Raw genomic sequence first — 27,228 nt, 5'->3', positions numbered from 1 at the left:
CTTCCATGTTGTTTGCTCCTCTCCCTCTTTTTGGAACCTCTATTAAACCAGAAAATTCAATGTTCTCCATGTGGAAAATAAGAAGAAAGCTCAGTGATTGCCCTATTTTATAACAAATATCATTACTGTTCACAGGGAGGCTTCCAGGGAACGTTTGCTCTCACTCCAGATGACAGTCCCTTCCAACTAAGTCAAGCTGGGATCCTGACTGTGAGGAACTCCACGCTCCTGGACAGGGAGAGAATACCATCTATTCAGCTACAGGTATTAAAAATAAACCTCCTCCTTTCCAAGGCAAACAGGTGAGACCTGATCTGTGCTGGGAAGAGGCCGATTCCTTAGTACAGATCTGCAGCTTCACTGAAGAATCAAATCCAGCCTTTCACATCAAAGCTGTCTGGAGGGAAACACCACCAGTGATACAGTTCACTCAGCTTGTAATTCTTGTTCACCCTTCCTACTCCTCGTGGAAGATGCAGTTGAACAATGCAGTGATTTCCCTCCATGGTTTTTCCAGGTCACTGCCAGGGATCATTTGCCACCTCACAGCGAGGTGCACTCTCCAATCAACATATTGCTGCTGGATGAGAATGACAACAGCCCGACCTTCAGAGGCACACCATATGAACAAGATCTTTTCCTCAACATGACTGCAGGAATGGCCATTCTTCAGGTACTAGAAATGCTAAGTAGAAATGACATTTCTGAGTTCTAATGAGTGTGCATGAGTCCTTGCTTAAAGCTGTGTTGAAGTTCTATCTAAAAGGGGATCTGTTTTGAGCTCCTCTGAGTTCAGAAACAATCCACCTTTCATTTTGAAGCTTACACCTGTTGACATTCCATAATCACAGTGTTCTGGATGCTCTAGTCACATCCCAGACCAGGGAACAAATGATACAGGATTTTTATTCTTGATCTTAGATTCTGTGCACCACCCTGAATACCACAAATATAACACATACAGTAAGATTCTAGATTTTAGTTGTTGTAAGGTGTTTAATGAAAACAATGGTTTTAGAGTCCAGAAACTGAAATAATGATACAATTTTTTTGAAAGGCTACTGAATGCTGAAGCATTGTGGATCATTTTTAGATACCATGTACTTTTTCTAACATAGTAAATGAGTTAACCAAATAAAACTGGAAATGGGGGGTGAGATATACAGGAGTCACAATCAGTGCTTGTACCCAAATGTGCCAATTTAATGGCTCCTGATGAAATCTCTTGAACCATCTGCCTCTGGTGACTTTGGAATTGCTATGAAACAGGGTTTCTGACATACAAACTTGGTGTCATTCACATGAGTTCCACAGAAGCAGGATTTTGCTCATGCTGCTGGAATGATAATGTTTGTGCATCAAAAAGCAAACATTCTTACTGAGGTTTAACCCAGGAATTCTATAGGAAATAGTTTCTATAGGAAAATGACAGTCAGTCAAGGCTATAACTGAATTTTGTTGTGGCTATATCTAGCTAAGTATATATATATGTGTGTGTGTGTGTATGTATATGTGTGTATATATATACATATATATATTATATATATATATAATTATCCAGACCTATTATTTGCTATAAATGAGAGGAAAAAAGCCCCACAACCAATTCCTAATTATCTGCTTACCTGAATGCTTTGCTCTGCAAACTGCACAAGAAGAAGCAATTCTGTGTTACTTGATAAAAGCACAAGAAATTACAGTAAAAACTTTCTTTTTTGTTTTTCCAGGTTGCTGCTGATGATCCAGATGATGGTATAAATGGAGAGATAAGCTTTATCTTAGCTGGTGGCAATGAAGATGGATACTTTGAATTGGATACATCCACAGGGCAAATCAGTTTAAAGACAGAAATCCCATTAGGAATCAACCAGCTTAAGAAGTTTGTTTTGTGGATAACAGCTACTGATGGTAAGAGGAGATTTTAGTACAGGTCAACACAGCTATTTCCAGTGAGGAATTTTGGTTTTGGTTTGGTTTTTACCTGAGGGAATGCTGTCAAAACAGGTTCGCAGGCTTTATTTGAAAAGCCCCATATATTTTTATCTGCTCCTTATACATCCAAACTAATTGCTGCATCTCTGGTAAAACTCTGCTTCCTGCTGATGGTGTTGTGTCAAATCTGGTTTCTTTATGGCTGTGGGAAGAACATTAAATAACATATATTTCACACCTTCCTTTGACTTATTGACTGGTGTTGCACAGCAGAGAATACAGAGGTTCAGGCAGAAATTAGAAATTTATAACTCAGTCACCATTCAGTAAGGAGTAAAAGGGAAAATAAAATGTGCTGAGTAATTTGGTCTTTCTTTGCACATCCAAGATGCCAAACCCATTTTTAGGATGACCACCACCAACAGCATTTCCCTAGCCACAGTTATTGAGGGTTTCTTTGTTTTCAAAGAATAACAGAGAACTCAGTGAACATTCACAATCTGAATAAGGGCAGAAACAATTGTAATCCAGCAATGTTATCCCACTCCTGGAAGCATGAGAATACAAAGTGGTTTTCAGCCTCATGACTTGGTCAAAATCAGCTCTGTGTCCTCAAATTTATGGTCTCATGGATAAAATAGGTGCTGTGGGGAATATGGATACAAAAAGGGATTCCTGAGTCCATCCTTTGTGATCTTGGTTAGGACCTCTTAGGCAGTACCATAACAGTTGCAGTAAGGATTAAAACAAACAAAAAAAGAAGTCAGTGACAGTGGAAAAGTGTATTTTTTTATTTTTATGTTTTGAGGCAGTGGGTATTTTATGCATCTGCTGGGAGATTGTTTCCTTTTGCTTGCAGGTGGGGCCGTTCCAAGGAGTTCATCAGTGCCAGTACAAATCACTGCAGTTGGAGATTCCAGACCACAGTTCACCCAGAAAACATACAATGTGTCTGTAGAGGAGGAGCTGGCCAGTCCTGTTGTAGTGGCACAAGTAAGAACAACTTTATTTTATCTTCATATAGGACATCCCATAAAATATGTGCTCCACATGTCCGTGTCTCCCTGGGCTATGGATAACTGGATCCTGGTTTTTCTGTGTGTCAAACTTCACATACAGCACTGAGTACATCCCTCAGATGATGAAGCTTATCACCCACAAAGGTGGATTTGCTTCCACTTAAACCTTTGCAAACTTTCCATTGCTTAAAGCTTAAACAGCATCTGCTACCATTTAACATTAAAAAAAACAAAACAAAACCAACCTCCCAAATCAAACAAAATAAACCCCAGAACTGCTTGAGAAAGTAAACTTCCATGCTTAGCCCTTTGTTGACTCTGGACACTCTCCAAAGCCTATAGTGGCCCAAAGGCCAGAATAGGCAATATTCCCTCATCTGATGGGGATAAATCTAAATCTCTGTGACATGATGATAGGAGATTTCCCATCAGAGACTGTCATAAAGGCATTTTCAAAGGAGGCTTTAGAACTTGCTCCTCATTTTGCTCAAAAATGCTCAGATGAGCAGGTCACCAGAAGCTCCTTCTGGGATGCAGGTCTGAAGGCAGATGGACAGTCTCCTACCAAAGCAGTGAGAAGATAATGCATTTTGTTGTTTTGCTTTATTGACTTCCTGAGTTAATTTTTTACTTTTTTTATATGAAGAAAGGCAGAACCAAAGGTTAAAGTGCAATCTGTTCATTATGTCCTATACATATTTACTTTTATATATTAATGGTGTTCCAGTAAAAGACAGTCCTCTTCAGTTGGATTTTTATGTATGTTGTGGTTTGATTTTTACTTCTTTTAATGAATCTGTGAGGTTAGTAAATGCCTGAATGAAAATGAATTAAAAGAAGTAAAACCAAGCCACAGTATCAACCGTAAGTTGATAGCAAGCCACAATATCAACCATAAAATGAATTTGGACAAAGTTAAAATGATTATTCTTTTTTAGACAGTGGTTTATTGGTTTTAATTCATTTATTGATAATATGCTGTGTCTTCCCCAGGTAGAGTATGAGTCTTTAAATCCCCAAATACGAGTTGAGTTTCAAGTGCTGACAGAATCTGCTACGTTTGCCATCAATGGCACGGGAGTCATCTCAACAAAAACCAAACTGGACTATGAATCCCACAAAAACTACACACTGACCATTTCCTTGTCAGATGGGAACACTACTGACTATGCTACAGTGTTTGTCACAGTTTTAGATGTCAATGACAACAGTCCTGTGTTTGGTGCAACCAACACCACCGTTAACATTCTTGAGAACGTGCCACCTGGAACGAGTGTCACCAGGGTGTCAGCAACAGATGTGGATGAGGGATTCAATGGGCTAGTGGTTTATACTCTGAAAGGTGGGGAAGGCAAAATGGATATTGACAACTCAGGATTAATTTTGCTGGAAAAGGAACTGGACAGAGAAACCCAAGACTTGTATAACTTAACAGTGATCGCCAGCGACCAAGGCCAACCCGCGCGGTCGACAGCTCTCAACGTGGCAGTCATCGTTGGTGACGTGAATGACAACCCTCCTGTCTTCTCATCCAGTGTATACACAGTGGATGTCCCTGAAGATGAAGTGGTGGGAAGGGCACTGCTGACAGTGTCTGCTACTGACTTGGATGCTGGGGACAACGCCCTACTGAAGTACCAAATTGTCAGCCAGGAACCCCCAACCCCCTCACCGATGTTCCTTGTCAATGCAACCACAGGCCAGTTCAGCCTGAGCCAGCAGCTGGATTATGAGACCATAAAGCGTTTTCTAGTAGAAGTGGAGGCATCAGATGGAGGTCAGCCAAGTCTCAGCAATAAAACCCTCGTAGTTGTGAATGTAGTAGATGTCAACGATAACCCACCAGAATTCAGCCAGGCAGCTTATCAGATATCTGTGTTTGAGAACCTTCAGAAGGGAAGTCCTGTCTACACGTTCAGTGTTGCTGACAAGGACGAGGTGGGTACCAGATTATTCTCACCCTGATAAATCAGAGGTGACACGGTTTCCTCGGTTTTAAAGCAGCGTAAATGCTTCTCGCAGTTCAGACTCCACTGAACTGTGTGTTGCTGTCCCTCACATCATGGGGATTAGTCTTGGAGAGCTCTAGGGAGAAGGAATGTCTAGGACCACAAGGGCTTCCACATGCCACAGTTCCTGTTTGCCAAAGAAGTCCAGTATTCCCACAGCTCAGGGTGCAGGATTTCATGTATTAAACCTGCCAAAGCACTTGTACTTTTGTAATGAGAACTCCTATAAAAAGGTCAGGTATCAGTATTAATATGATTATTTTTTGAACTTAAATATTAATCATGTTAATCTCAAATGAACTATGTTTTCTTTCTAGGCTGGCTTTTCTCAGGGACACTTTATTCATAACAGTACCTCATTTACTGTGGATATGCCTGGAATACTTTCATTGAGGAATGACACAGAACTGGACAGGGAGACTACATCTGCATTCACTTTACAAGTAAATTTGGGGACAGACTTTTCAGTTTTGGCTCATTTCTACTTCACTCCCTTGAACACCTTTTATATCTCTATCAGGGGTTAAAATGTCCACCAAAGCTCCATTTTTGTTCCTGACTTTGGCAGGTGTGGGCAGTTGATGCTGACACAAATGGGCTTAATTCCAGTGCCCTGTTCCATGTCACTGTTCTGGATGTCAATGACAACAACCCTGAGTTCCAGATGCAACCATACAACTTTGAGATTCCAGAAGGAGAGTACATGTCAAGTGCTCCCACCAAAGTTGGAAATGTGACTGCTACTGATTTGGATGAGGGAGAGAATGCCCGAATTACTTATTACTTATCAGCTGAGGATGGGGATAATCCATACAGCATCCAACAGGTAAGGGGTTTGGATGTGCTGAAAACAATATTTAGGTACTGCTTTTCATGCAGTTACTTGGCACAGGTAAAAACACATCAGGTTTTACCTTTTTACACATCAGGTAAAAAGAGCTGGCAGGTACCATTCTAGTGCACATCAAAACCAGCACCTGCCCTGTAGGTTGGAAATATGTGTTGATATTCAAAAACTAAGACACACTTGTCAGGTGTTGCTTGGAATCCGAACTTGCTCAAAGGAGAACGGATTATTTCAATCCCTCATCTCCTCTGAGAATTCAGTGTATAATTGTAATCAAAATGATCTGTGCATTGAACCACATTCCCTTCTTTAGGATGGAACCATTTTGGTGACTGGCTCTGTAGACAGAGAAACCAAAGAGAAGTATGAGCTGCTCTTGGTGGCATCTGATAACGGAGCTCCTCGAAGGCAGGTAAAGAGGAACGAGTTATGCTTTGTTTGCAGCTGCTTTTTCTTCAGGAAGTTAAGTGTCTGTGCTTTTTCTGAACGATGGTTTTCTCCTCTCACACACCAGAATTTCACCCATGTCAGCATTCAAGTGTTAGATGTGAATGACAACCCTCCTCAGTTCACAAAGGCTCAGTACTCAGCCAGTGTAAGAGTGGCAACAGCAGAGGAAGGAGAGTTTGTGCTGGCAGTGTCTGCTACTGACCCTGATGCTGGGAACAACTCAGTCATTTCATACAGGTAAAATCCCTGTGGTGATAATAATCCCTCGTTAATGAGTGTCTGCTGGGAAAGAAGCAAACACAAAGGTATTTTTATTTCTCACAAAGTATTTTTATTGGTCTGAAGAAGGATAAGATCTGCTCACAGACATTTTACAAGTGCTGTAATCACTTGTGATTTCTAAACTCAGGAAGGACAGTCCTTACTCTGTGTTTTAGAGCTTATTGAATCATGACTGTGTCATAAGAGATAAACTCAGCAAAAAAAACCCAAAGCCAAAATTTGTTTGAATTTCTGAGAGTTTGAAAAATGTGTTGGAGTTCCTGTGTAGGAAGTAAGTGAATCTCTGGGAATGAGAGTGTCTTTTCACACATCTTCTGTCTGCTGGGAGGAGGAGATCAAGAAATACTAACTTTCATGATGCACCATGCATAGAAAAATTAATGGAGATAGACTTTTGTATGACCCCTATGTCATGGAAAACACCAGGATACCTTGGCATGAAAAGCATGGATTGAGAAGGACAGATGAATGAACCAGTAAAATTGTGGATGTTTAAAACTATTCTCTTGAAAGAGAATATTTTTAACTGTGAGATGGCATTCTACCTTAAACATGCTACTTTTTTCCTGTGAGCAATTCAGTTATCTGTGAGAGTTTGCAGAACACCAGGAATCAGCAGGTCATTCCAGATGAATGGCACTTGGCTTTCTTCTGTTGCTGAATATGCAGCTGAGTGTGCAATATCTGCCTTCTAGTTGTGGGAAAATCAAATGCTTGGGGTATAATGGGAGCTGAAGGCATGAATGCTGTTTTTTTCCCCATGATGGAAAACATACTTGGAATTTAAAAGGCCAATATATTTAGGCTAATGACACAGCAATTAAAACCTGCTCTTTATAAAAAGGCAGATACTGTCTGTTGAGTGCTCCTTACAGAAGCAGCAGTAAGTAGATGGTCATTAATATGAATACTCTCCTGATTTCTCTTTAATCAGCTTCATGGATCCTTCTGATGATTTCCATATAAATACCCTCACTGGAGAAATCACCCTCAGCAGGAGCTTGGACCACATCACAGCTGACACAGTTGTCACACTGACAGTTGTTGCTGCTGATCATGGAGTTCCCCAGCTTACATCTCAGGGTAAAATGTCTTTTACCCTTTTGTACTTTTCCCCACATAAACATAACCCTTGCAAACCTTTAAACTGGAAATTAATCCCATTGCTGTCAAGTCAAACTGAGTTTAGGGCAAAAATACCCCATGTTGCATTTCAGGAATAATGAATATTTGCTTTTTACCCTTTGATTTCCTCCAAGCTGATCATCTTAACAGAAAGCTTGGGTTAGACTTAATTTTTTTAAGATTAATTTATTGCAGTTGTACTTATGGTACAAACCCCAGGATTCACAGCTGTACTCACTCTAAAAAGATGTATTCAAATAATATTGATTATGTGTTTCTCTTTCAGTTTTCCTTTATTTTCCTAGAATTAAGAACATTTAAAGAAACAGGAACTTGCAAGTAACCCTCAAATGAGTTTCTGTTCTTTCATAAAATATTGACTCACATGTAACTTCTTCATGTGTTTTTTGGAGGCTAACTTTGATTTATCATGAACAGGAGAAACAACTGATTTTCTTAAAATTGGATGAGTGGTCACAACAGAAATTGCACTTACAGTTTTATGTGTAGCCTTTCTCTTTTGTTACAAGGCAATTTAGTGTAGGAGTTTTAAGGAGTGTAAAACACCTGCACATCCCACTAACTTGCCATTCGTGATCCTTGCTCTCCTGTCCTACTGAAGCAACACTTCTGTGATCAGTGAAGTGATCTGGGGTTACTCTAGAGCATAAATTAGGTATAAAAGGCATCATGTTTTGTGTTACGTGTTATTCCTTGTTACTATTGATTTCTTTTTTCTTGTCATTCCTCTTTCCCACATGATAATTTCTGTCATTTTCTACTAGTAGCTCAAAAATTTAAGGAAATAGAGCACAGATCATGATGATTTTAGCCACAACTTCCCTATTTTAATTTGCTTTCTCTCATTAGTCTCTGTCACTCTCTACTTGCTGGTAAATGACACCAGCTTCGGGCTGACCTTTGAGAGCTCCAGCTACGAGTTCAGCATTGATGAGAACAAGCCATCAGGGACTGCAGTGGGCTCTGTGAAGGCTCTGACTGGAAGCATAGCTGTGCAGGTGGTGTATTCCCTGCAATCCCACCGGGACAAGTTCTCCGTGGGTGACCAAGGAGACATCGTGGCCCTTGACGGGCTCGATCGGGAAGAAGTCGACCTGTACAGCATCATCGTGGAGGCTGTGGATTCTGTGCTGCCACCCAGCACAGCTGTGGCTTTGGTATGGAACAGGCATTCCCAAAGGTTTTTTTATAAAGGAACACGAAATATCTTTAAAAAAAAAACAAACCCAAGAATTGAGCAATATCCACATAAGTGCCTTCTGTTATGCAAGCACGAAAGCTTTGGCAGCCTTTCATTTAACTTCAGGTTTTCTATCCTGAGGAGATAGTACCATCTTGAAATATTGTCCCTTCACAGATTGAAATATTGTCCCTTCACAGATTGCATCACTTCCTGAGAGTCCCTCTGTGAACAGCCCATAACCAGAGAAACCCACAAACACCAAAACTGAGTCTGTGCATAGCTCTGGCAAATCATGAGGCAGATGAGCCCAAAAGCCCCAGATTATTAATTCTCCTCATCTCTTCCACTTAAAGTAGATGTTATCTCATACATATGTCATCTTGCAGATGAGAATTAAAAAAAAATCAAAAAATGCTGAGGTTGTGGAAATGTTCAAATGCCAAAAAATGCTGAATTTGTTATGTATCCCTTTGTTTTTTTGGGGTTTTGTTGCTTTTTTCCCTATAGGCTTCCCTAGGTTAAAATGAATCAAAATTCTCCTTCAAATACCATTTCTACAGCTCAAATTTGTGTCTCTTGTTTTTTTTTCTTTTCTTATAGGTAACTGTGAGAGTTAATGATGTCAATGACAATTCTCCAGTTTTCCCAGCATGGATTCAAACTAAATTATCAGCTCCCGAGAATGCAGCTGGTCTGGACTTGGGCACATATTCTGCTACTGATCTGGATATAGGAGTTAATGCACTTATTACCTACTCTCTGGAAGATGATTTTGCTGGAACATTCCATATTGACAGTTCTACTGGCAAGCTGATGACAAACACATCCTTAGACAGAGAAACGGTGGACAGTTATGAGTTGAAAATAATAGTAAGTTGACAAACTTTTGAGGCGAGTTCACAGAATTCTCAACACAAGAAATGAGAAAATACTGAATCATCACAAGAAAACCACTTAATCTGAGAGAATTCCATTAGAAATCATTAATGAATTTTGACTGTTCCTTATGTTTTGCACCCAGAGCTCCGTTTTCTGCTGTGTAAATTGGTTTTAGTGGATAAATGATCCATGAAGCCCAGATTTTAAAGGTTGTTGTCACACAACAGCTTATTGTGACATCTGCAAAGCATTCCTGAGTCCATTTGAGACCAATCCATGTTGTTTGTCCCTTTCCCTTACTTTTTCATTTTTCAAAAGCTAAGATGCTTAGACCTTTTAAAAAATACCTGAAATGAGATTTTTCAAGTTAAAAAAAAAAAAAAGGAGGCACAAAGTTTCATTCACTAGCCATGAGGATATTTATTTATTCTCTCTAATTTAATTGGTTTTTACTGCTACTAATTAGATCAATTATTGTGCATACTAAGAAGCGTTCCAGCACTGGCCATCAGGTACAAATATATTTTAAGGACATTTTTTGCTGCTAACAAATAATTTCAGAGGTCAAGGAACTTGGGGAACATATTCAGGAAACCCACTAAAAATTGAACCAGTGTCTTCTGAAAATTTGAGAGTTAATGAAAGTGACACTTGTTAAGACTAATTGAAAATTGTATAAATGTACCTATAGACTGGAATTTTCTATGGCCATGTACTGGATGCTCTTCACAGCCTGCTTTGTAGGCACTTCAAACCCTCAAAATGCAAGGGGTTTCCTTATTCTTTTAAATGCCACACCACAGATATCTGTGTTTTTGTGCTGATTAGTGCCATGTCTGGTCACATGGCATGTTTGATCTGGATCCAGGCTTGAGCTTTTGATTAACTGCTAATGAAATGAGGCAGAGAGTGTGATGGGGTGAGGACACCACTGCAGGAAATGTGGCCACTGATCAACTACAGGGCTAGAACAATGTTACTGGGGGATAACTGCTCCAGCAGAAAGTCTTCAGAGACAAAGGGGTTCACAATTTTTGGATCAAAACTGAAATGGCAAAGTAAGTTTGTGTCAAAGAGTTGCTTTCAATGACACATTTCTTCACAGGCCACCGATTCTGGCAACCCACCCCAATCTGCAAGCTTAGTGCTGAGCCTCACTGTGGAAGATGTGAATGACAACCCACCAGTGTTCCCCCAGAAATCCTACTCTGTGGCTGTGAGAGAGAATGAGCCTCCACACGTGGTAGGTGGCACTTGGAATAACCAGGCTGTTCTGCACTTGTGTTCTCCCTGTAAACTTGGAAGGAGTGGTTATGTATCATCACTGTGCATTGGGGAACGTAATTTTTTACTTTGTGGAGCCTGAAAAATCACAGAGCATGTTAATTTATGTGACAGTGACCACTGATCTTAAAGATCATCTCATTCCAGCTCCCTGCCATGGGCAGGGACTCCTTCCACTAGACCAGGTTTCTCAAAAGCTCCATTCAACCTGGCTTTAAATGTTTCCAGGGATGGGGAAACCACAACTTCTCTGGGCAACCTCCCAGTGTATCTGCCTTGCAGATATGACCTAATGATTTACAGGAATTGAAGGAAGAGGTGTCACCTGAAAATCTGTAACATCTGTGACCATTCCTGCTGTGTCAGGGTTTTAGCAAGGCAATTAATGGCCATATGACTAATTTGGTCAGTAAACACTGCATGCTTCAGTGCCAGTCTTGGGTGTATGTTTTGCCACTCTCTTCATTCTGCTCCAAACCTTTTGTTTCTCTTTTTTCCCCCTCTCATTTAGATTTTGAATGCAGCAGCCACAGATGCAGATATAGGTTACAATGCCATTATTCATTACACCATAACTGGAGAGACAACTTCATTTTATGTTGGGGAACTTTCTGGAGACATTGCAACTCTTGAACCTCTGGACTATGAAAGTCGTTCCCAGTACACCTTTACTCTGAAAGCTTTCAATCCTGGAGAGCCAAATCTCCAGGACACAGCAAACATCACAGGTAGCTCTGCTTTACCACAGGAAATGTCCTTTCATTCCCCTTAGGGAATATTTCAGCATGTGTAATTATGAGGCATAAACATATGCAATACTAATATAGTCTGCTAAGGTAAATTATCAGAAATGATGATGTGATCTTTGCACTACAACCAGATGGAAATTTAAAAAATATTTGCCTTGTCAAAAATGAAGATTTTTTTTTTCACACAAACTATTCTCACTTCAATATATTCACAGATTTTTCTATTATGTTTTTTTGAGCACCTATTGACATTTTGATTGAAAAGGTTCCCAAAAACGTGATCCAGTTCTTTTGCTGCTTGTTTACAGCAAGCCTGTTTCTAGGGTGATAAACGACACTGACAGAGATTTTTAGTGTTGTTAAAATAACAGTGCTTGTTTGCTGTTGCTTTTTTCCTCAAAAAAAAAATAAATTAAATTAATTTGTACTTTTTGGGGGAAAAAAAAAGATAAAAGTGAAGTTGGTATTCTAGGTTTTGACCAGCCCTACTTTTGACCAGTATGACTGGAGGTATTAGTTTGTTTATTTGTTTCTTGTTCTGTGTTATTTATGTTGCTCTATGGCCAGGTTCACTAATTGTGGACCATTATTCAGGTCATGTACAAATATAAAACTTAGCAATTTTGTCTCCCAATGCCAAGGCAAAGACTAGAGATACCAGATAAATATGGGCACAGAAGGGAGCCCAGTGGAACAATATGATATTATTCCTGACAGATAGCAGTGACAGCATTCTAGCCAGGAGTCAAGTTATTACTTGAGCAGCAAATAATTTAATCCACAAAGGCAAGTATTTTGAAGTTCAGAAAACAAGGTTGCCATCTGGTTTAAATAGAAAGAGCTCCAACTCAGTTCAGAGGAGCTGTGCTGGATTGTATCAGCTGAAGAAATAGCTTGTGACTGTTTAGGCAAAACTCATCAGACTTGGACCTTCTTTCTCAGTTACTGTGGAAGATGTGAATGAAGAAGGACCTGTGTTTGACAAGCCCTCATATCACCAGATCCTTCTGGACAATTCTACAGCTGGCACTCTGGTAGTAGATATCAATGCAAGAGATGAAGGCAAGGATTATGATGAGGGAATTATCTACAGTATTACAGGTATGCTAGAGAAAAAAATCTTCTGGCTATTTGTTGCTGGGATACTTGAATACTGCTAAACCACCAGGATGAGAGATAATGGTCATAAATTGAAACTGGCAGGTTCTGACTGGATATAAGGGGTAAAAATCCTCTGTGAGGATAAGCAATGACTGAGAACAGACTCAGTACCTGACGGATCAAAACCTTGAGCAAACTGTGCTGAATTCACTTCTGACCCTGCTTTGAGCCAAGAAGTTGGATCAGAGGCCTCAGAAGGGCCCTTCCAGCCCAAATGATTCTATGACACAGAATCAAGAGAAACCAGGAGTGTCTTGCCCCAAGTCCCAGATCAGGATTTCCACCTGCGTCTCTTCAATCCCAGCTGTCTCTGCTGGTCCCACTGAACATCTCCAACACTTGTTTTCCTGTTTTCAGGTGGGAACTCAGAAGGCCTCTTTAATCTCTCCAGTACCACAGGAGAACTCAAGTTAACAAGAGACTTATCCAAACAAACTGAACCCCAGTATTACTCCTTGAATGTCACCGCTACGGATTCGGGTTTGCCGCCTCTTTCAACCTCTGTAAAGGTACTAAATTTTAGTGTCAACTTGCACAGTTTATTCCCCAGCTTGTTTTGTTCTAAGCTGAGCATAACTACACCAGGAAATGGGTCTTAGTGAGGCAAAACTATGCAAAACACAGGTCATTTCATTTCAGAAAAGACAGACAGGCTCTAGGCCCTGAGGGAGGAGGATTAGAGGAGTGAAGACTTCTGTACAAGGTCAAAGAGTGGGGCAGTCAGAAGGGATGTAATGGAAGTGTGTGATAAATAAACAGGAGGTGGCAAATAACGTGTTCCTGTTTATTTTCTTATAAAGCAAGAAAAAGTAATTTCTAAATTAACGACTGAGAAATGTAAATATGATTTAAAAAAATTTTTATACAGTGCTTAGAACTTGATGGTGATTTTTGCCACTAAATATTGCAGCAGAACTTAAAAAAAAAAAAAAAAAAGAAGAACTAGAAATCTGTATGGATAAAGACATGTAGAAAATTGCCTTCAGCAATCTCAAAAGGTAGACTTACAAGCCATCATTCTTTAGACCCTTGGACAGAAGCTGTCTGGCATCAGTTAGAAATAAGTGATCTTTATTTTGTGAAGCAATAGGCCTTCTTTGTTTACCAACTGTCACCTTTTTTTCATCTATAAAATCAGTTATAATGCTTTTAAAATACAGGACTTCTGGTTATACACTCTCCAGCGGAAGAATTTGTTGCAAACACATTTCAGTGCATCTCTGAGAGCTGTTTAGCTGGACAAGAAGTGTGCTGCTTGTGATGAACTGGAATCCCTCTATTTAGCAAAGCAAACAGGGTTTAGCAAAGCAACAGGTTCTGCTGACACAGAACCTCAAGCGATGAGGCTGCAAAGGTGTTTCCCTGACCTGCACTGCCTTCAGGACACTGATGTGTCCAAGCCAGCACACAGCAATCCTTCTTACTGCCCAAGTTCTGGACTTGTGCTGTTGCACACCTCAGTAGGAAGGTCTGCTCGAGCTGGGAACATCACCCCTGTGTCCATGTCCCTTTCTCTGCAGGTGTCAGTCACCGTCGTTCCCGTCGGCGTGTCCTTCCCGGTGTTCTCGGAGGCAGCCTATCATCCTGCCCCTCTCAGTGAGAAGGCACTGCCAGACACATTTGTGGTGCAGACCAGTGTGTTGCACAGTGCCCCTGTGAGCTACACTATTGTCTCTGGAAATGACAAGGGTAAGCTCTTGATGTGGAATAACAGGAGGGGGGTGTGTTAAACAACAGCACTGAGCTTTTGGGGTGTTTCTTCTCTCTTTCCTTTTGCCCTTATCTCAGTTCTGCAGCCATTAACACTGGAGGTGTATCAGCCACATGTACAAATTTGATCTGCATCAGGTGTGGGCACATGATTGAATTTCTGTCCCATTAGCAAGAGCCACATGATCCATACCTGGCCTCCACCACCTCCACGCTTTGTCTGCTGCAGGAAGATCAGGTGGTACCTGGTCAGGCATAAAGTTACAGTGACTGGAGCAAAAATACCTGAAAGCATAAAGACTTCTGGTAGAAAAACTAACTCTGCAATGTTTTCTTAACAAATGTGAGAGTGTAGATGGAGTTTCTGTAGGGTCAAGTGGATCAGTGCTTTGTCTATTTTTACTAAATATAGAGCTGATTTCATTGCATCATCAAACACAGACAGTTTCTAATTCTGGTTTTGTAAAATGTTTTGGATGAAGTTGTGGTCTCCTTGAACTTAGCTGCAGAATTCTTCATCTCCAGTAAGAACAAGACTTCAGAGGAAATTATATATATATATATATATAAAAATAATTTCCAACTGAAACAGGGACTGTTTCATAGGAAGGTGAAGACCTGAGTGGAGAGTGGTGGAGTGAATTTTCTCCCTTTTGGTTTCCATCTGACCTTCTGAATTGTTTCTTTTTGTTAATTACAGCCCTGGATATATGCCTGACATTCTTATAAATCTTGTAAAAATGTTGAATTTCATTTTGTTCTTTGAAAAATACTGTAACATGTAATGCTCCTATAAATAACATGTAGTTTGCATTGCAGGATTCATATCTTCAGTTGCAACTAAAAAATTCATAACCAGAATAATTTCTGGGGGATTTTTTGTTTTGTTTTGTTTTGTTTTTTTTTTTACAGGGTATTTCATGATAGATTCCTCCAGTGGTATCATAAGGACAACAAAGAATTTGAAACTGGAAGATTTTCCAGTAACTTTCAACGTTCGAGCAACAGATTCCACTGATGCTGCCATATTTACTGAAGCTCCAGTGGAGGTGGAAGTTATTGATGAAAATGATTTCCCTCCTGTTTTCCCATCCTCTCTGCTGGAAGCAACACTGGCAGAGGTAAGAAAGTGCCATCCAAACTGCATCACATTTTTATTATTGTTCTGAAGATTTATATATAATCTTTCCGCGAGAATAAAAGTAAACCTTCTGGAACTGGGCAGGTTTGCCCTTCTGTTCTGCCATGGGATGGTTTTGAGGTTGCTTTCCAGCTGAAAATCCCAATACACAAAGAGAAGGGTCTAAAAGTGTGGACATGTTGATGGAAAACTGAACCTTTTAATAATAAGGGGCTCCATAAAGGAAGAACTACCACTTCATTTTGCATATTTATACAAAGAGAACATTCAGGTGCATTTAAAATCTGGTGGATGTGCTGGGCTTAGACTCACTCAGCCTCTTGTAAGGGAGCTTCAGGCAGAGAAATAGCAGGGAAAAGTCTAGTTTAGCAATATTTCTGCTCCTGCTCATGTACAATCTGTTGTGATTCTTGCTGACACAGAGTGATCAGCAGCAGAAAACAAGCCAGATTTCAGTCAGATTTTCAGACAGAAAATCTGGTTGTCTACAAAACAAGCCACAGCATTTAATTATGCAGAAGCATCCACCTCAGCATTTCACTCCTCAATTTTCAAGCAACACCTTTTCACATTTTAATCTGCTGGCTGCTTTTTTTCAAAAAGAAGCCCAGTGATCATGTTAATATTTTATTTAACACATACCTTACCTTTGAGATCCCCAGCTGATGCTCTCTTAAGTCAGCCACAACCCATTTAAAATGTAACCCATTTCTACCACTGAGCTAAATTTAGGTTCAATTATTACACCTATTTATTCAATTATTACACTTACTTGCAATGTTCCCAGCTAGTTTAATGGAGTAGAGCTGGAATCACATTTCCCATCCTTAAAAAATTGATTTCCATGTGAAACATTTACACAGTTGGATCAAATAACTTCAGGTCTCAAATGGCTGTGCAAGTGAAACAGTGATATCTTCTGTCAATCTTGCTGCAAATAACATTGTTAGAAAGGAAGAATTGTATTATTTCTTTCAAGAAGAGTAATTATTAGCCAAATAGTGTTCAGAAAGAAATGTGATTTTGAAGTTGAGAACATCCACTGAGTTTCATGGGAGTAGAGGATGTTGAACAGAAATAGCAGCAAGTCAGATGCTTGAGGTTAAGATCTGGGGTGCTGGAAATCATGGAGATTTTTCTTCTCGAGGATTATTGCTATAGGAGGAGACATGGGGGCAGAAAAACAGTTATTTTCTGTAAATTAGAGAAAACAAGAGACTCTTATTCTGCTAAATAAGTTGCATAATTTTGATTTTAAAATCTCTATCCTACTGTGTGTGCAGTATCTGTTGCTTTCCCCCTTTCACATAATCCAAGGAATTGCAGCAAACCAGTCTCTGACAGCTCCAATCTTTCCTCATCCACAGAATTTAACAGCTACTGAGATTGTCCAGCTGAAAGCTCAGGATAATGATACAGGTAGAAATGGGTTGCTAACATATGGCATTCTTAATGGACACGGACTAAAATTCAGGATAAATGAAACAACTGGAGTTCTGTATTCCAATACCACCTTTGATTATGAAGAGGAACCTACCGAGTATCAGGTTTGCTTTAGATTTCTTCAACCTTTTTTTAATTCAGATCTCTTTGTCTTTCTCTTGGATAACAGGTGAGCCTTGTGTTTTTGTTTGGCTTTATATTACTTGAACGTTTTCTGCATTGGTTTAGAACAGGAGCACTCTCAAGACGTGAGGCTTTGTTAAAACAAGCCACTGCCTTCCAGCTATAACGAAATTCAAGCACAGCTCACTGTTCACCTGCCCTACAAACAGTCCAGCACATGAATAACTAATTGCACAGTGGCAGCTCATGTATTCAGTGCTGTCTGCTTGAATCTGGACTGCACTGAGACCTTGCAGACATGATTCTCAGTCAATCTTCTTTATTGTTGTCGCCACTGCTGGATATTTATGATCTTATTTTGCTTCAAGCAGAAATATTGGTGAATTTGCTGTTCAGAATTGGACTTCACCTTTCTAAGAACATTCCAAAGTTTAAAATTTGCCAAGATTTTTTTTTTTTAATCCTTATGAAAGTACCTCTTTGTATGATCTCCCATTGCCAATCACTTCCAGGTTGTGGTATATGCTGAAGATGATGGAATCCCTGAGAAGAAGAGAGGTTACTGCACAGTTGTCATAAGGATCACTGATGTTAATGACTGGCCACCTGTCTTTGAGCCAGTGGCTGAATTCAGTGTAAATGAAAATGTGCCTGTGGGATTCACAGTTGGAAAAGTCACAGCAACAGACAGAGACACGGGAGACAATGCCTTTGTTCTGTATAATCTTACAGGTAACAAGGAATTCTATCACTGTTTCCTTGAATAAGGGATAAGGGTCTAGGGCCTAATCCATGCCTGCCTTGTAGAACCTAACAGAGATGGAAATTTAGACTCCTTCAGACCAGAGCTGAAATAGTTGGTTTTGTTGTTGTAAGGACCATCAAGAGCAATGTGAATACAGTCCATATGTTTTTAATCTTTTAATTACAATATACATCAGACTTTGAGGGTCACCAAAACCAGCAGAAGTATAATTTAAGAGTGTAGTTAATCACGAGCTTCTAAAATGTATTAATTGATGATGCTTCTTTAAATCTGTCTCAGATGGTGGAGAAAACATATTTGAAATAGATGAAATACAGGGCATCATTAAAATAAAGAACTCTCCAGACTATGAAGCCATGAATAAATACAACCTTACAGTGACTGCAGTCAACAATAAATCTGCCCCTTTCTATCAGGTAAAAGGCCATTATTGTAATGAACTGTGACTCTTCAGAGTGGATTTTGAACTAGTGGGAGGGAGCTCTGTCCAAGACATTTATTGTGTGGAATAAAATGAGTCACGTAATCATGTTTAGAGTCAGACTCCTGCAACCTCTGACCACACTGGGCAGCAGTATACTTTAATTATGGGAAATACTTCAAAATTATGCATGGTAGGGTTCAACCCTGAATTGTTTGCTGACTAACCTGGGCTGGGGAACAGGAGCCTTTGCTTGCTGCTGTTAGAACTGTAAGTGATGTGATAATTTTTCACGGGAGAAAAAAGTACTTTCAGCAAATTGTTGTAGCTCTGCTGTATTTCTTTTATTCGAGAAGATATTAGACACTTATTTAACAGAACCAGAACATGTGTGGTTCTCTTAACTGTGTGTAAGACACACTGGCCTCCTAAACACATCCTGTTCTTGCTCATTCAGGGGCATTTCAAGAAGTAGAACCCTACTGCAGCAGTGGTTTCCTGCCTCTTGTGTTAAAATCCTGTAGTACCTCTGATGTTGAGGTCACAAAATTAAACCCAAACAACATTTTACCGCAGCGTTTTCAAACCCCGACTTTTACTTCTTGTTGCAAGTAAGAAAAAAAACATCGCTAAATAAGACATTCTAAATACCTTAAAATGCATGAAACCCATTTTGTTTTCTAGGCAACTACTTCAGTCACCGTGCTGGTGATGGATGTGAACGATAACGCTCCAGTGTTTGCTCAGGAGTCCTATTCTGCTTCCATAAACATGATTAATCCTGTAGGTGCTCATGTCATAACTGTGAGTGCCACCGACAAGGATCAGGTAACTCCTCCTGCTGGATTCTGACACTGCCTTCAGCTGCAGCCCAAACAGACCTTTCTCTGTTCTTTAGGCACGAAATAGCAAATGTAGGGAATTCTAACAGCACTGGGAATTGGGAATTAGGACTTTTGATGGTTCTGCCTTGCTGCTGGAGGACTCCCTGTCTTTGGGCGTGTTTCCTCAGCTGTATTTGCTTTCATTTTCCCCCTTCTTATATGGAGCTGCACCAGGCTTTCAGAAGTACACAAAGACTGAAGCAATTTAGTGTCTCTGAAGTTATTTGAACTTCTGAAGTAGATGATTCTGTAAAAGCTGAACATCACATGGAAATGTCTGCTTGCCACACGCCTCTGAAGTGTGGTACCCCATTAATTCCCTCCATCCCCCTTTTCTAATGTAATTTTGTTTGATACATCTGTACTGCACCCATCAACTAGCATCCAGGCACTGGCAGGGACATCCAGCAGTCACACAGATCACCATGACAACATCACCAGTAATTATATCATTTAAAGGGTGAAACCTCTAGAAGTGACAACAAAATAGGTGGAGCAGGTGCCTTCCTATCTCCTCACGTGTAGTTTTGGTTAGAATAGCTGCAGCTGTGGCACATTGCTGCAAATGATCCACCAGCCCTTTTTTTAATCACCCTTTTCAACGATTTTTGTATAAAAAGTGAAATTGCTTTTGAAAATTGCTGGACTGTGTGAGCTGTGCATTGAGACCCTAATGAAATTCATCCTTCAGCTGTCTGGTCCTGTGCCATGAGAGTGGCACTTGTCCTCCCTGTGCCACTCTCACTCCTGTGACTGCCCCCCTCTACACTTATTTTCATTAGAGACCTTTTTCCAACATTTTCACTGTGTAACTGGCCCATTTATTGTGAATTTTATCCTGCTCTGTGGTTTTTTTTTAGTTGCCATCCATCCTACCACAGCTAACCCCAGGTTTTCATTCTTAAAATAAAAAAAAATAAAATAAAATCACTACTTTCAAATAATTTTGCTGGAGACATTTAGACATTTTGAAACCTCTTGTTTCAGTGTTTCTCCTACCTTTCAAAATATATTCCCAGTTCCCTGAAGTTGTGTTCCTTTCATGGCAGGGGCAGAATGGCCTTGTTGAGTACTACATCCTCCCGGACAGGAACGTGAGCCCCTTCTTCCTGGTGGAAAACCCCAGTGAGGGGAAAATAATTACAACTGGAAACCTGTCTAGGTCTGGAGAGATCCACTTAACAGTGATGGCTAAGGACAAAGGCTCCCCTCCTTTAAATGGCACTGCTCTGATTACTCTTAACGTGTCTGACAACCGCCCCTTTGTCCCTCGGTTTAACGGGAGTGAAATCAGGTGAGGCTTTCATATTATATAACATATATATAGATATACACTATATACATTCTCCAGGCAGTGCAAAACATAGTAAAGCTGAAGCTCATTTTCATAGTTTTCCATGCAGAAGAAAAGAACATTGGGGTTTTTTTAAACAAAATATTTAGGAAATTCTGCTGTTCTGAGGGTTCTGTGACCGTGACTTGAAGCATCACCTTTACTTCTTTATCTTGCAGCTTGTCTAAGCCACACTCTCCATCCTTTTCCTCTTGCACACTATAAACTATTTTTCCTTAGGCTTCACTCAAGGACAAATCAATGTCTGATAGAAAAGCAGGGCTTGCACTGCTCTCTGACAGTCAGGCAGCTCCAGCAAACAACTGGAGGGGAGTGGGCAGGATTTTCCACAGGGAGTTAAATTTCAAAGTCTACCCCTGCAACAACTGATGGGAAGTTTAACATTAATTTCTCATTAACATATTTCTCATTTCTTTCCTGCATTAGCATTTCCGTTTTGGAAAACACAGGAGTGGATTATTTAATTTATGCTCTCACTTTGGTTGAAGATTCAGGAGCACTGATTGATTACAGTGTTGTATCTGGCAATGAAAAAGGTGAGTAGGATTTCCCTTATGAGTTAAAATAGCCAAGAGAACATAATAACCTGTCTTTTGTGTGTGGCAGATGTTGCTGGATGTAAATGAGGAGATGAAGAGCACAGATAAAAATTTGTGTCTTTTTTTAAAAAAAGGAAGCACACAGAATTTCTGTCAGAGCTTCTCAGCATTGACTTCATTGATCTTTGGCTATGGAGAGGGTGGTAACTTGCTAAAAGATGGGTGGTTTGTAGTCTTAAATTAGCAAAATTTAAGACTGAGGGAGCCAAAATAGAAAACTTGGAAATATATATAAAAATGAGTTCTGCAACAAGAAGCTGCAATTCTGTTTTTCACATATATTGTTCCTTTACATGTTTAAGAGCTGTTTGGTCTGGGATAGGAACCCAGCTGTGATGCCTTTGCTGCTTGGCCTGTGGAAACGTTGCATTTCACCTTCTTAAGAGCAGAGCATCCCAAGAGCAACTAAGTAATCCTACAAGAGTAGGAGGGATACAGGTAAAATGGTAGCTATAACAGCAAAATTGCATCTTTTTCCTTTCAGGTCATTTTAGATTGGATCCCACAAGTGGGGAGCTGAGGACAGCAGTTAATTTGAACTACGAGGAAGTTCCTCAGTACGTGCTTTTAATTCAAGCAACTCCTCTGCTTGAAAAAACCTCACCTGCTGCAGAGGTCCAGCATTCAGGTAACTTTTTGCTTTGAAGGACATTCCAACTTAAATCGGGGCAATGGACACCTCTTTTGTATTTGCAACCCCGTAAAGGAGTTGTGATTGTCTTCAGCCGAAAAATCCGACGTGAAGGGTGGAAAGCTGGGGTTGTGCAGAGCAGAGCCAGCAGCCTTCCCTCCCCCGGGGGTGCAAACCCTCACAAAAGGATATAACAGCTGGCACTGGACTCCTCAGCAGGAGGTGGAGAGGGCTGACAGGGGAGCAGTGCTGCCTGGAACTGCCTGCTCCCACTGGAGCCCCGGGAGGGCTGGGATAGAGCTCCTCTGGGCACATCCCCGCCGCGCTCCCTTTGTCTCTTCACACTCGGCAGAGATGCTGCAAAGCCACAGCCTGAGCCAGCCTTTGGAGTGTGGGCTCTGGTGGTGGCTGTTGCTGATACCTGTGTTTGCTCCAGGCCTGTTTGCTGAGAACGTGGCCATGCTGACAATCTCCGTGCAGGACGTGAACGAGGAGCCCGTGTTTGTGAGCGATTCCTACTCTGCTCGCATCCCCAACTCCGTGCCCTACAAGCACCCCGTCATCACAGTCCAGGTGGAGTATTTCCTGGGCCCTTCATAGGGACAGAAATCCTGGGAAAGAGCTGGATTTCTTCCACAGTTAAACTGGGTTAAAGGGGCACTTAAACCTGAGTTTCACAAATCACCTTTTTCAAACCCAGGCCACGGATCCCGACTCAGGAGACAACGGCCTGGTGCTGTACAGTTTGGTGAATCATCAAACAAATGAATTTGACATCAATGAAAATACAGGGGAGATTTTTACAGTTTCTGTAGCAGGAAAGGCTGGAACATTTTATCTGCAAGTCCAAGCTGCAGACCAAGGCACAAGAAGCCTCACAGCCCGGACAACAGTCAACGTAAGGAATATTGCCATGGATAATCCTGATTTACTCCCATGTCAAAACTCTGAACACAAGAAGGGTTAGGTTTAGTAACAGCAAAAAAAATTACTTAACACCACCAAAAAATTTGTCTGATGCATGAATATTTGCTACATACTATAATTAAAAGGTTGCCATTTTCACTGACATATAAAAATATGTTGGCACAAAGACTGATTTTGGAGGACAGTTCTTTTATATCAGAGGGGTTTTGTTGTTGTTTAATGGGTTGGGCTTTGTTTTTTTTTTTCTTTAATCAATCTGAGAGGAACAAATGCTTTAGAAAATCTTATGTGTGATTCTTTCTTTATTAGGTTACTGTTGATTCCAGTTCCAGTAGCAACATCGTGATGGTGGTGCTTAATCAGCAGACCAATGTTGTTGAAAGAAACATTGCCGAAGTAAAAAGGTATTTTTGAAACTCTGAAGCCTATTCTGGTTTAATATCTAACGACAAATTTGGAGTCCATTTGGGACAGGGGTCTGCCAGCCTAGAGGGAGAAGATACAGCATGAAAATTTCCATGGAAAAGGAGGAGAAAACAACGAGGATTATGAGACTGAATTTCCCTCCTCCCCACCTTTACTGTTTATAATACTCTATAGATATCACTGACTGGGCATTTTTTTCCTGTGCTACTCAATCTCTCAACAATTTTGGGCAAATAGCTTAATTCCTTTGCTGGTAATAATCTTTTTTACATGCTTAGATTAAAATACCTGCCAAGGTATTTTTATTAATATCAATATCTGCCAAGTGTTGTATTAAATACTGCTTTATTTAATTTCCAGAGTAATAGGATCTGTCACTGCCCAGTTAATTAAAAATGTTTTCTCAATATGATGACAGGGTCCTGGATGATAAACTTGCATGGAATGTATACATTGTTGATGTTTATTCCAATGAATTTGAAAGAAAAGCAAGAAGCAGCACTGATGAAACCCAAATAGAAATTATTGCTTTTGATGAGGCCCACCAGGAAGTACCTGCACAGGATGTAAAAAGGTCTGTATGGCACAGTCTGGCTTCTGGGGGGCAGAGCTATGCAGATGGGTTTTGTTTCTCTGGAAGTTATTAAGGTCTTGGACTGGATGGGTTTAGATCAAATAACAGTTTACCTGAGATTTGGCTCAAGGCTTGAATGGATATTTTAGAATTCAGAAAGCTTTCATTATTTATCGAAAGGTAATTTCCAGAGTTTGTCAAAACCATGAATAAGGCAGTTTAATCGTGCAAAATAGATTTAAAAGTCAGTTTAAGAAAAAACAGCTGAAGCAGAAAGAATGTAATTAAAATACATTGACTTTACAACAGCAGATTGTTGATTTAAAATTTTACGCTTTAGGTGTATTTTACATTTGTTTCATAACACGACAGTGATGTGGATTTAGAGGATTTACTGATCTCTCAAGTTCAATTGTCCAAGCTTTGCAGCATTTTAGGTCACAAGCACCAGGGCTGGTTGCTTAGAGAACAGAGGCTTTCCTGAATGAAAGCCACGACAAGCCTGAATTTTCAGAAAAGATCTTGGCAGACCAGGGAGGGATATTTTGTTCTTTTCCTCTCCGCTCCTCCAGCCAAAACGAAGGCCTGGTTAAGTCATCACATTTTATCCCTCTTTTCTTCAGAAAACTCAAGGAGCAGTCTGGAAACATCGAGGCAGAACTGGAGAAGGTGTTTTCCACCTCTGTCACTGCTGCCATAGTGGAGCCTCCCGCGGCCTCGGCGAGCCCGGAGCTCGTCGCAGCCATCGTGCTCAGCGTCGTCCTGGCCTGCACCCTCATCGCCTTCCTGGTCTACGTGCTCCTGGACGTGAAAAGGAAAAGGTACACAGAGCTCTGCTCCAACTGTATAGTTTATATCTACAGCTCATCAGTTTATTTAAATGTCAGCTTGAGAAAGTTGTCCCATAAGCTGTTGATGTTTGCGCGGAGCAGTTGCCTAAGATTTGCTGTGAGTCACAACGCCTGGTGTGCAGATATTAAACAAACACGCCACAGGCGGTGAGAAGTCGTTTCTTCTTGTGTTTGTCACGCAGCAACAGCAGAAACAAAGAGTTCTAAACCAGAGAAGGGTGGACAGCAGCAACTGTAACTGTGAAGGGAGGCACAAGTAGCTGTAACACACCCACATGGGTCTCCTCTAACCCCACGAATGCTGAAATCAAGGCAGGTTTTGCTGCTTGACTTCAGTGGCAGCAGGGCCACAAAGCAGAGGAAAACAATTACATTTCCCAGAGGACAGCGAATATTTACCCTACTACCATTATGGAAAAATAGGAAATATTCTAAACAAATCCCCAGAATAATAATGAAAGTAAATATTGTGTGTTAAACTTATGACACAAATAATTCGTCTTCTGTTTCTAAAACAACCATGAAACCAATATTAAAAAAGAATTAATAATCTTATTTGAATGTATTTATCATTTTCAGAAAGCGTGAGCAGCAGCATTTGGTTAAGAAGCAAGCTGAAAGTATGGAGGGCATTGATAACCCGTGGGCCATGGACAAAAATGGAAGTCTGAAAAGCTTAGAGAAACTAGAGCACATGAATAACGGGTAAGTAGAATGCTGATATCACAAATTTATTAAAAATAGCATAAAAAAGTGTGATTCTAGTTTATTCTGGTACCACAGGATTTTCCTTGGATCCTTCACTAGTATATAGGTCAGTTTTTAAGAACCCTTATAATGACAAGTTAAAAATCTCTACACTCGAAGTAAGCTTTTAATCTCTTATCAAAAATTGCACGGGCACATTCCTACTTACCCTTTAGCAACTTGTTAATCCTTATGCAGAAAAGAACCTTCGGGATACAAGAAGCTACTTAACATTTATTTCCTTGGATAAAATCCCACTAATTTTGAGATCACTGTACATGCTGCTCTCAGAGAGGCTGAGTCTTCTGTGTTCTGAATTCTGTTAACTCTCTTCCAGGAGAAGCGAGGTATTATCATTTGACAACATATACAGCACCAGAGGAGGTGAGGCTGACAAAGATGAAATGCAGGCCCCTGAAAAAGGCAATTACCTTGAGACAATACTGGCAGATTACAATAGTGAACATGAGTATGAAAAAGCTGCTGAACTTGGAAACACGGAGGCCCAGCCCGCTGTGGCATTCATAACAAAACAGGTAATGAGCTTTTTGATTGCAAAGCGTGGAGTGAAAGGTATTTTATTGTTACTCATCAAATAATTGAAGGAATTATTGAAAAAGTTAAACCTGTCACGGAACGGAAAAGAAAACAATCTTTTGTGAAGTAACCCCTGGAAATGTTCAGGGCTGGGTTGGACAGGACTTGATCAACCTGGTGTAGTGGAAGGTGTCCCTGCCCAGGGCAGGGGGGTGGAACTGGATGATCTTTTAAGTTCCCTTCCAACCCAAACCATTCTGTGATTCTATAAAAATCTTAGAGGAGGGGCTGTTGTCCCTGAGTAGAAGGAGGAGGAAAGACTTGTCATCCAGAAATTACGATTCCTTTCTGCCTGTTATGGAATGTGCACAGTAAAGGGTTCTTGTGTGCTGCTCCAAAAACTTCCCACCTTAAAAGCACTGCTTTGTTTGCAAGCTTCACAGACAGAAAATGTAAGTTATACAACTTCCACTGCTTCGAACTTTTCCACACTACCATTTCTAACAGAAATTTCTGCCTCACCTGCACTACATTTTCTTGCAGGACTCCTTTCTGACAGACACAGCCCAGAAATCCGCTCCTCCCATACCACCTCAGCCCCCGTCAGCTGCCCCTGGAAAAGAACTGAAAGGAGTAAAATTCTCAGAAGTGGCAGTGATTTTGGACGCAGATGACGAGCCCGAAGATTACGAGCCCGAAGATGATGAGCCTGAAGGCGATGAGGCTGGCTATGACATCTCTTTATAATAAGGACACTTGATGACGAAAAGCACGATGACAGGACAGAATTTAATGAGCAACAATATGGGGACGCTATCCAGATTTTAATTCTGCTACTGCTGTTATAAGAGAACAAGCAATTTGCCGAAGGTGCTGCTCTGCAGGGCTGCTCCCCCAGCACCGGCGCTGTCTCGCTGTGTATTTAATTTCCTCTGCCGCGTGTCGAATAGCCAAGACAATAAACCCGATTCCCAAGTACTTCTCAGACATCCATTTTCTGTTCTCTGCCGCCGAACTCCGCGCCGCGGTCGCCGCGTGAAAACCCAAGAGCTCGCTTTCCGCTTTTTTTCCTGTTTCTTTGACATTTTTCCTCCCTGTTTTCCAGTTCCGCGGAGCCGGGACCCAGCCCCTTTGGAGCGGAGGAGCGGCGGGG

General features: G+C 40.7%; 1 protein-coding gene across 1 annotated transcript in view; it reads left to right on the top strand.

The window, feature by feature from the left end:
* LOC103758588 (protocadherin Fat 4) overlaps positions 1-27,113 on the top strand; it is a 37,131-nt gene extending 10,018 nt beyond the window's left edge. Inside the window, exons 12-44 of the mRNA XM_018077478.3 lie at positions 136-264; positions 518-673; positions 1,728-1,908; positions 2,792-2,925; positions 3,945-4,889; positions 5,278-5,403; positions 5,529-5,786; positions 6,121-6,219; positions 6,322-6,494; positions 7,474-7,622; positions 8,535-8,842; positions 9,469-9,738; positions 10,853-10,990; positions 11,543-11,759; positions 12,723-12,881; positions 13,299-13,450; positions 14,462-14,630; positions 15,564-15,772; positions 17,160-17,339; positions 17,871-18,090; positions 18,404-18,540; positions 19,230-19,373; positions 20,479-20,723; positions 21,210-21,319; positions 21,867-22,010; positions 22,450-22,586; positions 22,714-22,911; positions 23,250-23,344; positions 23,785-23,940; positions 24,564-24,761; positions 25,371-25,496; positions 25,876-26,074; positions 26,619-27,113. Coding sequence (XP_017932967.2) covers positions 136-264; positions 518-673; positions 1,728-1,908; positions 2,792-2,925; positions 3,945-4,889; positions 5,278-5,403; positions 5,529-5,786; positions 6,121-6,219; positions 6,322-6,494; positions 7,474-7,622; positions 8,535-8,842; positions 9,469-9,738; positions 10,853-10,990; positions 11,543-11,759; positions 12,723-12,881; positions 13,299-13,450; positions 14,462-14,630; positions 15,564-15,772; positions 17,160-17,339; positions 17,871-18,090; positions 18,404-18,540; positions 19,230-19,373; positions 20,479-20,723; positions 21,210-21,319; positions 21,867-22,010; positions 22,450-22,586; positions 22,714-22,911; positions 23,250-23,344; positions 23,785-23,940; positions 24,564-24,761; positions 25,371-25,496; positions 25,876-26,074; positions 26,619-26,822 — 6,465 coding nt within the window. The 3' untranslated portion in view covers positions 26,823-27,113. The remainder of the gene's footprint in view (positions 1-135; positions 265-517; positions 674-1,727; positions 1,909-2,791; positions 2,926-3,944; positions 4,890-5,277; positions 5,404-5,528; positions 5,787-6,120; positions 6,220-6,321; positions 6,495-7,473; positions 7,623-8,534; positions 8,843-9,468; positions 9,739-10,852; positions 10,991-11,542; positions 11,760-12,722; positions 12,882-13,298; positions 13,451-14,461; positions 14,631-15,563; positions 15,773-17,159; positions 17,340-17,870; positions 18,091-18,403; positions 18,541-19,229; positions 19,374-20,478; positions 20,724-21,209; positions 21,320-21,866; positions 22,011-22,449; positions 22,587-22,713; positions 22,912-23,249; positions 23,345-23,784; positions 23,941-24,563; positions 24,762-25,370; positions 25,497-25,875; positions 26,075-26,618) is intronic.
* Positions 27,114-27,228: the final 115 nt, after the last annotated feature.

This window comes from Manacus vitellinus, unplaced genomic scaffold, assembly GCF_001715985.3.
Source record: "Manacus vitellinus isolate BGI_N305 unplaced genomic scaffold, ASM171598v3 scaffold_38_pilon, whole genome shotgun sequence".
Taxonomy (NCBI): Eukaryota; Metazoa; Chordata; class Aves; order Passeriformes; family Pipridae; genus Manacus; species Manacus vitellinus.
Note: the sequence above shows the minus strand (reverse complement) of the source record. Positions and strands in the feature narration are given on the sequence as shown.